Here is a 12,854-nt window from a genome sequence, read left to right on the forward strand (position 1 = left end):
ATGATCATCTGATATCCCTTACAAACAATTTCACCATGTCTTTTTGCACTCTTTATTCTGCCCTTTTGCCTTTCTCTTTCGCATCGTAACATAGCAGTTAGTGCAACGCTTTACAATGCCGGCAGTCACTGATTGGGGTTCAGTTCCTGCTGCTGCCTGTAAGGAATTTGTACATTCTTGCTGTGACTGTGTGGGTTTCCTCCATGTGCTCCAGTTTCCTCACACATTCTAAGGTGTACAGTGAGGGTTAGAGAGTTGTGAGCATGCTCTGTTGGTGCTGGAAGCATGGCAACACTTGCAGGCAGTCCAGCACAAGCCGTACTGATTTGATTTGATGCTAACAATGCGTTTCATTGTATGTTTCAATATACTTGTGACAAATAAAGCTAATGTTTAGTATCTTTAATCTTTATCTTCTCTGTGGCACATAGAAAGATGCAAAAATAGTAATAGGAGTAAGCTATTCAGCCCCTCAAGCCTATTCTTCCATTTAGTGTGATTATAGGTAATCCTTTATCTCAATACCATATTTCTGTCCTCTCCCCATGCCCTAGTACTGTTCTGAATTGGCCAAAAATGAGACCTTACAAGTCTAGCACGAGTCTGTCTTTCTTCATTATCATAATCATCATCATCATCATTATCATGTGACGTAGATGACCTTGGTCTCATGACCATGGTTGTTCTTGGCAAAGTTTCTATTGGAGTTGTTTGCCATTGCCGCCTTCTGGGCAGTGTCTTTACAAGACAGCTGACCCCAGCCATTGTCAATACTATTTAGAGATGTTCTGCCTGCCAACAATGGTCACATAACTAGGACTTGTAATACACCTTTAAGTTAAGTAATACTCCCTGAAGCATATTTCTTTCAGGCTTCCCTCCACTATATCCTGGCCTGATACATTTTGGATCCCCACACCATCATGACCTCAGTCCATCCACAGCAACCAGGTGTGGCCTTACTTTTCTCCTATTGCCTTAGTTTAATCGTCAAGGCTATAATTTCCAAAGCCTTTTTGACAGGCAGTGGCTCCTCTCTCACCCAACTCCCCCTTTCCAAAGTCTCAGGCTTCTCTTCGACAAACACCCATCCCAGCTCCACCCTTCCACGGGATGTGCAGTTCAAGGTGCACTAAAATTGCTCAGGAGGTGTCGAGTATGCAGGAGAAGGTCTTTGGATATAGTGAATTATGCAAGGCCTATTCTATTCTTTTTGCTCACTAACAATTTAAAGCTCCTTTGCCTGCATGGAACAATTTCTAGCCTGGGTGATGTTGAGCATCAGTGTGTGAGTCATGGAGCACAACTCATTTCAGAGGCATTTTGTGCAGTTTAATCTGGTCATAGTGAGGCTTGTTACTCTTCTACAAACAACAGCACAGTTGTACTGCTGTCTGTTCTGTTCAAGTATCAATAAATTCCACTCTGTGGTTGTTTGGATATTTTAATGGTTCAAAATTGTACAGCTTTATGAAATCTGAAGTAGATAAGAATGCTGTTAATGTACAAGAAATTGTTTGATTTAGGCAGGTTCATCTTTAGCTGAAATAAGGGGGAAAACTGATTGAGAATGATTCAAAGGCTCAGTAAAACATTAATGTGCTCTCATAATGAAACTAAGCTAGTAACATTTGCAGGATGTGATGGGTATCTCAGAATTCCCATGAATAGTTAGATTCCAGAACAAGCCATTTACGGTTCAGATTTCTAAATTTCAGCTCTTCAGCTAGTTCCTTCAGCCAGTCATGTGATAGAGACAGGTCACTAGGTGTTACTGAAGTTATAGGGTGCTATTTCTGTGTAGTTCCATTGTTAGAAAATAGAGAGAGAGAGAGGTAGAAAGGGGTGGGGGAGAGAGAGATGGGGAGTGGAGAGAAAGAATGTTTGTATGACAGGAGAGGAAATGGAAAAGCAGGAAAAGAATATAACTAATGCAGGAACAGGATATCAGAAAAAAGACAGAGACTGGGGGAAAGTTGTAGATATGTGGAAGGAGTAGCAGAGTGCTGCAAATGGTCACAATAGTTCCTGATCACTCAAAACAGGACAAATCTAACCTCGTTATCAGCAGGTCTCATTGGAGGATAGCAATGGCTATTTTGTAGTTGGTCCAAGTACCGCTGGTAGTTAAGGGAAAATAGATCTAATTCACTGTTGTTATCTGGTGGAAAGGGGTTTGTATGGGAAATGGTTTAATATTATGATACAGTTTTAGAAAGCAATTACTTTGAAGTTGTTGTAGCTGGTCAATTACAGATGAAATTTGACATTGAAAGGAGAATTTACACACACACACACACACACACACACACACACACACACACACACACACACACACACACACACACACACACACACACACACACACACACACACACACACACACACACACACACACACACACACACACACACACACACACCCTTTAAAAATGTAAAATAATGAGTGTCTTTGTACCCAGTGGGAACAAAGCTTCATGGCTCCAGAATGCAGGCTAAATCATGAAATTCTTTAAACAGGAAAAAAATTGAGATTTTATTTTCAGTTGTGTTGTGATGCATAAATGCAAATCTCCTTCAATCATTGTTGTTTCTGTTATAAGGAAAAAAGAAGATGTTGCCATCTTATCTTATGTCTGTACCTGCAACATTGAACAATCTGATCTTTGAATGTTTAATGTCTAGTAATTCTTCTTTACAAGTGGGTTTAACCTTTGACTTCCTCATTCCCTTTAAAGGTCGGAAAGCAATCACCCATCAACAAGTTGCTCAATTCTTATTTACATTCGGCAGCTTAGCATTCCCACTTGTGTCACGTGAACAGCTTGGAGATTTCTGCCAATGTGCCGATTGAACCAGCTACTGGGAGGTTGCACAACAGTAAACCTGGGTGTTTCATCCTGTGTTTACTCTTTAAACCATGCTTCTGATAAATACTGTAAATGTAACACATTCCAATCAACCTCAAATATTGGGCACGTCCCCTAGCCCTTTGTCTTTAGAGATAAACTCAGGTTTTTTAACTGGAGTTTATTTTTTCTTTGATTTAAATCACTCTGTAATCTTGCTCTTGCCTATTTATTTAACCTTCTCCATCCCTACGGTCTTGTAAGATCCTTGCTCCTGCTTTATTTTATTTAGAGATGCAGCACCGTAACAGGCCTTCTGGCCCAGCAAGTCTGCACTGCTCAATTACACCCATATGAGCAATTAACCTACTAACTGCTATGTCTTTGGAACACGAGAGGAAACTGGAGCACCCGGAGGAAACCCACGGATAGTACAGAGTTTATGCGGCATTGTGAGAAAATAGGCTAGAGTTAGTTAAAGCACATTGGATGGATCACATCTATAATTAAAGCGCAGCATGAAAAATACTGATGGTTATCATGTAAAAACTTTAAAATTTTTTACATGATCTCAATAGTTATTGCTTATTTATTATTATACTTTTTTCTTTCTTTTTGTACTTGCGCAGTTTGTTTTCTTTTGCACGCTGGTTGTCTGTGCTACTGGTGCAGTCTTGCATTGATTCTATTATTTTTATTGGATTTATTGAGTATGCCTGCAAGAAAATGAATCTCAAAGTTGTATATGGTGACATATATGTACTTAGATAATAAATTTACTTTGAATTTTAAAGCTGAGAGTTTTAATTGATTCAAATAGTGAATCTCTACGTGGAAAGAATACAAAACATTGAGATCCGTTGCTGTAGGTGAATATTTGGGAGGTGATTGCTGTGTAAGAGGAACAGACACAACCTTTCCACATATCTCTATGGTACAATCCAATAAACAGTTGTATAAGCACTTACTTTTCCATCTCCCCAATTCTCTGTATCCATAAGGAGCTATTCACTTCCACAGTTTTTGCTGTAGAGGAAAAGCAATTCTTTTGTAAATTCCAGTGTCAATTTGTGAGCATTATAAAAAGGTTTGCATTCCTTTGACATCTTTCACAACTTTGGTACATCTTAAAGTGTTTTACAACAAAGTAAATACTAAAGTGTGGTTAAGAATTTAAAGGGGACCCGAAAAGCAGGTTTTTCACACAAGGGGTGGTGGGCGTGTGGAATGATTTGCCAGAGGAAGTGGAAGAGGTTTTAAACTTACTTAGATAGGGACATGAATAAGAAATGTTTAGGAGAATAAGAGTCAAATGCAGGCAAATGGAATTAGGCCAGGTAAGTGAGCTAGGCAAAAAGGCCTGTTTCTATGCTGTATGACTCTATTAAAAGTGTTGGTGTTGGTAATCTAAAATAAAGCAGAATGTGTTCAGCAGGTTGGGCAGCAACTGTGGAGAGAGAAACTCAGTTGACATTTCAGGTCAGTGATCCTTTCCTAGAACTGAAGTGAAGTCACTGTTGCCAAGTGAGAAATTTGAACTTGCAATAGCAAGCTGCTGCAAACAGCAAAGTGAAAGTAATTATTCACCGTATTTTAGTGATTTTGATTGAGGGGTAAATATTGGTCAAAGCACTGGGGAGAATTTCACTGGCATTCAGTCCATACAAAACTGGCACCTTTATCCTTGCATCTGCACTGGAATGTTATCCTAGAATTTGAGCACGATTTATTGGAATGGGATTTAAATCCACAATCCTCTGACTCAGAGGCAAGAGTGTTACTGGGCTCAAACTGATACAACTACAGTGGAATAACACATACAAACAAAATGCAAGAGGAACTCAGACAGACAGACATACTTTATTGATCCCGAGGGAAATTGGGTTTCGTTACAGCCACACCAACCAAGAATAGTGAAGAAATATAGCAATATAAAACCATAAATAATTAAATAATAATAAATTAATCATGCCAAGTGGAAATAAGTCCAGGACCAGCCTATTGGCTCAGGGTATCTGACACTCTGAGGGAGGAGCTGTAAAGTTTGATGGCCACAGGCAGGAATGACTTCCTATGACGCTCAGTGTTACATCTCGGTGGACAACTCAGCAGATCAGGGACCATCTATGGAAACAAATAAACTGGTGGCGTTCTGCTGAAGCCTTTCATCAGCATCCTGATCAGAGACCTGATGAAGGGTCTTGGCCCAAAATGTCAACTGCTTATTAATTTCCATAGATACTACCTGACCTGCTGAGTTCCTCCAGCATTTTGTGTATGTTACCCTGGATTTTCTGCATCTGCAGAATCACTATTGATTATGAACTACTATAATGGAATCCTTTTTATACCCGGATACCACAGCTCACGAGTATCTCAGAAGTATTTATTTGTCTATCTGATTACCTCATTTGGTATACATTTCATTGAATTATGCTTCATCTACCTAAATATCACAATTCGTGCATGAAGATCACTGTATATACTCAAGTACCACAGTTTGTGTATATTATATTGGGACTCTTCTATTATATACTTAAGGAACAAATATTTAACCTTGCTTGCAATTACTTTTTGCCGCATTGAGTCTAAATAAGATGTTGTGTTCAGATAAATGAGTACATGAAGTGCCTGAGTTGTGTTTGTTCTTCTGTTCAGATGAGAGGATGTTCTGGTAAAATGGGAACAAAAACATCACCTCATATTTTGTCAAAACTAGGCTCAGAAATACCTAAGGGAGCAACTTGCACCATGTCATCTTTCTAACTCTTATCTAAAATGAGGTTATACTAAAATATTAATATACAGGGCTAATAACTGGATACTGAGGAGAAAACTGTGAACCTTGGCACTTGGTGTGGAGCTGGTTAGAAGTTGTCACTGTGACTCAAAGAGTGTAGGTATGGGTTTTCCTCTGACCTGTCTTCTGATTTGTTGAATGTGGCATTCATTGTGATGTGTCAATCACACAGCCAAGTATCTGTCCAAGGCAACTGATTAAAACTTTTTTTCTTGCAAAGTTTGTGGGCACAGATTTAAATGCACATGACAGTGAATACAGATTTTTTTGTTCACTGTGCATGACTGAAATTTTTGTTAAGATTTTTATCGCAGCTGTCTTTTAGTTAAGTAGGGAGTGTATTGAAACCCAGACTGAAGTGAGTGCCTGGCTGCGGCTCATAGCTGAGTGACTGACTCTTTGATCAAGTCATTCAGTGCAGCGACATGTCACTGTTAATCTGATCCCTGACTGTCTCGCTGTTTACACTGAGCTTTTCAGTCCCCTCTGCTCTGCACCTCCTCCCCCTCTTCTCTCTCCCCTAACCCCAACCCCACCTAGCAGGAAATTTAATTTCGGATTGATTGTAGACTCATGGCCGATATGAATTAAGGGCAATTTCTGTTTTAGTGTAGTCAAGTTATCTGAAAATTCTTGCATAGATAGTAGACTGTAACTGATACAGTGCAGAATTGCCTCCACTGTATTTGATATCCAGTATAGTAATTAGACTGCCACATTGCCAAATATGGCACAGGAAAATACAAATTGGAAACTGGAACAGTCCAGATGAAGGATCGTGACCTGAGGCATCAAAGTATCAAAGTAAATTTGTTATTGAACTATGTATATATCACCATATACAACCCTGAGATTCATTTTCTTGCAGGTATTCGCAGTAGAACAAAGAAATACAATAGAATTAATGAAAAATTACACCCAAGGACAAACGATCAATGTACCAAAGAAGACAAGCTATCCCTTTCCCTCCATAGATGCTACTTGACCTGCGGAGTTTATCCAGCAATTTGTTACTTTTCTGCTTCAGATTCTAGCATTTGCAGTCTCTTGTGTCTTCAAGTTGTAACTTCTTATGAGCTTGTGTTTTTAAAGGCCAAGATCCAAGGCCTTATAGCTGAGACTGAAAGAAATGGCACAGTTTCCTTTCGAACTGAAGTGCAAGCATCTACAACGTGCTTCTTGAAGCCATGGGAGTGAGATATACTCCATGGCCACTTTTATTAGGTACAGAAAGTACTATATTCGTGGTGTGCTGCTGCCCTAGTCTGTCCACTTCAAGTCTGCTGTGTTGTGCATTCAGAAACGCTCTTCTGCGCACCACTTTGTAATGCAAGGTCACTTGAGTTACTGTCACCTTCCCGTCAGCATGAACCAGTCTGGCCATTTTCCTTTGACCGCTCATTAACAAGGTGTGTTCGCCCGCAGAACTGACACTCACTGGATGATTTTTCTTGTTTTCACACCATTCTCTGTAAACTCTAGAGACTGTTGTGCCTGAAAATCCCAGGAGATCAGCAGTTCCTGAGATACTCTAACCACCCTGTCTGGCACCAACAATCATTCCACGGCCAGTCACTTAGATCACATTTCTCCCCCATTCTAATGTTTGTACTGAACAACTTCTTGACCATGTCCACGTGCTTTTATGCACGGAGTTGTTGCCACATGATTTGCTGATTGGTTATTTGCATTAATGTGCAGGTGTACCTAATAGAGTGGCCCACTGAGTATATGTAAATAATGGGGAGAATAGTGGCATGCTCTGAACTGAGGTCATCATATATTCAGCATTAATAAGAGTGAGATTCCATTGTATTAGATATAATGGAGCAGTTACATTCATTATATGCATGTAATGCATGTACACTTTCAGAAGAGATCTTCTCCCTTTAGCGTGGTAATTTGCAGATACTGAAGGACAGAAATTAGACTTTGCCAGTGAAAGGAGTTTTATGTGAGAAGCACTGAACTGACAGGTTCAGTCTATACACGGTAGGGTAGCAGTTCACAAAACACAATGACAGCACCAGCAACCCAGGTTCAATTCCCACCGCTGACTGTAAGGAGTTTGAATGTTCTTCCCATGACTGTGTAGTTTTCTTCCGGATACTCTGGTTTCTTCCCACATTCGAAAGATGTGCGTATGGGTTATTAGGTTAATTGGTCATATGGGTGTAATTGGGCTGTGTGGACTTGTTAGGACTAAGGGCCTGTCTAAATAAAATATAAATATTTTGGAATTCGATGTATACTGATTGGCTCATTATCTGGTTGACAAGGCTGATGTGGAGAAATTGGATTAGCCTACAACAAAACTTAAATGATGAGAATATAGCAACGCCACATATAAAGGTTGGACGCATTGACAAATTTAGGAGCGGTTTCAACTAGGTGAAGGAAATAAAGGGTTTATGGATTGCATCAATATTAGCAAGGATTAACTGAAATGAATGGCAGACAATTCTGAACCCTACCTGTTGTGTATTTAATATTTCAGTAATATTTGAGTAATATTGTAAATATATTAAGCATTCTTTGTTGTTTGCTGATACGGCACGTAATGAACTAATGAACGTTGTTTACATAAGTCATTATGGGCTACATGCATGACATATGTCATTATGCCACCATGCCATTTGTGTGCACCTCGCTAAAAGTAAAAACCAAGACTACATGCATCTTCTAGTTTCCTGTGTTTTTCTTTCAATTAGTTTTGTGTTTGGGAGTCACAAAACATAACACTATCCCAAGGTAATTTTGAGTGAGCTTCTATCCCTGTTTAAAATTACATCAGACTGAAACTGAACAAATTCAGTTTCTTTGAAGAATATTTGTAAGATACTTTAGTGCTTCAACATGTTTAAGATATATTCACTTAACATCTACGTAATTGACAGATTGAATTTAATTTTATATGAAATTAGCAAGGGTCAAAATTTAGACACTAAGATATTATAATCTGAAATGGATGGCAAAAGGAGCAGATTTTGTGATATCAGACTTACAATTATAAAGAATAGGATTTTGATCTCTTGATCCTAATAAATGACACAAACCCTAATTATAAGATTTGTGAGTAACGTTCCTAGAATAACATATATAGCAGAAACAGTGTCTGAGAGAACGTGGTCAGGCAGAACTGCAGCAACTAATTGTCAATGCCTGATGACTAGCTCCTACACAGTTGACAGGACGATGAACTGTAAATGCGCATCAGATCAGCCATCATGGAAGCACAATGTTTCCAGAGTTTCTAGTTCTCTAGTACTCGGTAATCTCTAGCAAATGAGATCAGACAGTTAAGGTCATCAGTATTCTCACATCAAGACACAGGCATGCCAGTGATGTTTCAGCATCAAATGGTTTTAAGTTCTTTGACACAGAACTTTTACCATTTAATCTGCCACCCATGGTGTCACTTCTTCTGGAGTCTGTCATTTCAACACATTTTACTTCTTTATTTATCATTGTGCTTTCTGAGAGGAGACATTGACCATTCGTACATGCACAGTGCACAAAAGCCCAGTGTATGCAGGGGATAACCATGCACATATGGAAGATCATAGAGACTGTTTCAAGCACACTTGCTATCTCTTGATAGCTACTCTCGTTGGACAACTCTGCATCAGAAATAAGTATTCAGAAAAATATACCCTTCTTTCTAACATTTGGATTTTGTAGGTGGTTCTTTCTACTGTTTGCATTCAGTATAACATCGTATTACCTTGTGTAACATTGAAACTTGCAGTATATAATTAGTACAAGAAAAGATTCATTCACTTTGAATTATATAACACAGCCATTCAGCCCTTCATGATGATGATATATTTCTTAAAAAGTACAAAATGTATATTGCAGAAGATATAATATATGCTCTTTAGGAGTGGCATGGTAGCATATCGTTTAGCACCTTGCTTTATAGCGTAAGCTGTAATGACCACATAGGTTTCTTTTGGATGGTCCAGTTTCGTCCCACATCCCAAAAGATGTGCTGGTTAGGGTTACTGAATTAAGGGCGTGCTATGCTGGCGCAAGAATTATTACCCAGGGTAATCCTCACTGATTTGATTTGATGCAAACAACACATTTCACTGTATGTGTGGATATACATGTGACAAATAAAGCTAACTTTATCTTTATTTTTTGCTTTTATGTTTTAGGTGCAGGACATTTGTTTCAGCCAGGACTGCCGCTGGGTGGTGATCAGCACACTGAGGGGGACCTCGCATGTGTTTCCCGTAAATCCATATGGTGGGCAGCCCTCTGTGCGAACTCACATGTCTCCTCGCGTGGTGAATCGCATGAGTCGATTTCAGAAGAGTGCTGGGCTAGAAGATATTGAACAGGAGCTATCATCCAAACAAGGTGGACGCTGCAGTCCAGTGCCTGGTCTTTCGAGCAGTCCTTCCACTTCACCTCTTCACAGTGAGTAATAGTTATTTTCATCTTAAATTGAGAGCTTATAGTACATCTATAGCAACTCTTTTTTAACAAATGGCATTATTTCCAGGTCGTCTATTGGAATTCATTACCAGTTCTCAATTACCAACCATTTCCAGTGACAATTATTTTGGGGAGAAAATATCTTTGTCTTCTCTCCCAGTTGTAGCTTACCAGATCACATCTTTTTGTGTCCTGTAATTTTTTTTCTTACAGTAAGAGGTTATGGAATAGACATGATGTCGATGTGGGTTTGATTTTAACATTTAATAGAAATTTGGATTGGTTCATGGATGTGAGGAGTATGGAGGGATATGGTTCAGTGCAGGTTGCTGAGGCTAGGCAGATTAGTAGTTTAGCATGGACGAAATGGGGCTGTTTCTCTTCTGTAAAGTTCTGTGACTGGTATAAATTTGAAACCAGACAAGCTGTAAGAATGCTACTAAAACATTATTTTGCAGTATGTTATTTTTGGTGCTAGAAGCATTTTTTTTCTTCTGGCAGGTTCACTTATCATTTATTTGAAATTTACTCAGATTGCAAATTTATGACTTTAGGTAAAATCCTTCTCATGGTACATGTGTTGAATTTGTATAATCAGGAATCTTGAGAACCTACCTAAAGGGAGGCTATTTGCACAACTAATATTTAGTAGATTCTGGTGCATTGCTTCTCATTCAATTGAGTTTTTAACACCCTTCTAAAGGTTTACTAGGTGATATTTTTGCTCATAATTATTGGTTACTGCTATTGTTTACATTGCCTTTCCTAATCTATTTAGTAATTAAATGGCAGAAGTAGGCCATTAGTCCCATTAATTGCCTTCTCCCTCTCTTCATATAACTCCCGCAATGAATCACTTACATCAAGGATCAACTTTACTCGCAATATACATTTCAAGTTCAGGTTGATTGTCATTTAACTGCATTCATGTATATGGCCAAATGAACAATGTTCCTCTGGACCAAGGAACACATCACATAAAGTAAAATTTCCACAAATAAATACAAATAGTGCATTTATGACACATGTTAAAAAGTAAACAGTATAACATTACTGGCACTTCATATGTGATGAGACCTGGGTGGTGTCAGAGGGTTCAATGGTCTCACAATCTGGGGGAAGAAGCTGTTTCCCATCCTAACAGTTCTTGTCCTAATGCTGCGGTACCTCTGAATGATGGTTAGGGAGTCAAACAGATTGTTGTACAGATGGGAGGAATCATCTGTACAAGGGCCCTGCATATGTCGTGCTCCTGAAAAATATCCTGACAAATACATTTATATGTATCAGAAATTTGCAATGATGTGTTGTTGTGATACGCACCAAAAACAGCATCATTCAACAATTATCAAGAATAAAGAATTATTTTTTTAAAAAAGGTTAAAGCATGGCTATGGAATGAAATGTGCATAAATACCAGCATGTATTTACAATGGTTAGAAGTGTTTACAATGCAAGGTATGTAGATCACTGTCAGGTACATAGATAGTATATAGGAGTTTCAGTCATATTTCATAGTTTACAACAAAAAATGATTGGGAATCAGTAAATGCTGAAGCATATGATTTTTGCTACAAGGAATGATTTTAGGGCTTGGACTTTCAGAGTCCTCCACAAGAGGCAGTTTCTGCTGCCTCTGTTTTACAAGAGGAGCTCTCATAGAACTGTGGCACCTACTACAGGGTGACCTACACATAGCATCTTGAGTGCTGCTATCTCGTTCTCTGACAGTACGCTGTCACGTTACGTTCTCTGACAGTACGCTGTCACGCTATGTTCTCTGACAGTACGCTGTCACGTTACGTTCTCTGACAGTACGCTGTCACGTTACGTTCTCTGACAGTACGCTGTCACGCTACCACATTTTCCAACAAATTTCCCAATTTATGTCAGTGATATTAAACCAGATTCTGATTCTACCACCCTGCACTTTTGACACTAACATAATTGCAAGGAGTAATACCTTCACACTTCTCTTGTGTAAATGGGAAATCAGATGCACAGACCAAAGGGCAGAGTTTTGTAATGACTGTTCCTGGAGATTTTCCAGTAATAACCAATGATGTTAGTTGAGCAGCTTAGAAGATGCAGTATAACCCAGGTTTGTTTTTGCATGTGGGATGACCAGCTTTGGTAAGCACCCAGTTAAAGCTTCACACATATCCTATAATTCCAGGTTTGAATTATCATGTGAAAAAGGATTTTGAATATGGGCATATCAGGTAGTCATTACATTCTCAGGAAATGAGTTGTAGATGAGTTACATGACTGGTGCTCCAGAAGTGTGAATATGAAGGCTAGATCCAGCAGACCTGTTGATGAATCCCTTCCCACCATTGGGCACGTCTACAAGGTGTGCTGCCATAAGAAAGCAGCCTCCACCATCCATGCCATGCTTTCTTCTCGCTGCTGCCATCGGAAAGGAGGTACAGGAGCCTTAGGTCCCACTCCACCAGGTTCAGGAACAGTTGATACCCTTCAAACATCAGGCTCCTGAACCAGTGTGGATAACTTCACTCACCTCTAATCTGAACTGATCACTGAACACAACCTACAGACTCACTTCCTCACTGTTTGTTTATTATTATCATTATTTGTTTTCTTTTGGGTATAGTATTTGCACAGAAATGTCCAATATGACTGACTGTAAAGTAGGACTCGTATCCAACCAGAGGTATTCTCACATTAAAACTGATTCATGGTAAGTTGATCCCCTTCCAATAGGCCTTAGATCCCGCACCGCCAGGTTCAGGAACAGTTATT

The 12,854-nt window shown here is 39.2% G+C and overlaps 1 protein-coding gene across 5 annotated transcripts in view; it reads left to right on the top strand.

The window, feature by feature from the left end:
* bcas3 (BCAS3 microtubule associated cell migration factor) overlaps window positions 1-12,854 on the top strand; it is a 928,098-nt gene that overhangs the window by 327,575 nt on the left and 587,669 nt on the right. For all 5 annotated transcript variants that reach the window (XM_073053122.1, XM_073053127.1, XM_073053125.1 and 2 more), the window contains exon 15: window positions 9,809-10,073. In XM_073053122.1, the coding sequence (XP_072909223.1) occupies window positions 9,809-10,073 (265 nt within the window). The remainder of the gene's footprint in view (window positions 1-9,808; window positions 10,074-12,854) is intronic.

This window comes from Hemitrygon akajei, chromosome 8, assembly GCF_048418815.1.
Source record: "Hemitrygon akajei chromosome 8, sHemAka1.3, whole genome shotgun sequence".
In the NCBI taxonomy this organism is placed as follows: Eukaryota; Metazoa; Chordata; class Chondrichthyes; order Myliobatiformes; family Dasyatidae; genus Hemitrygon; species Hemitrygon akajei.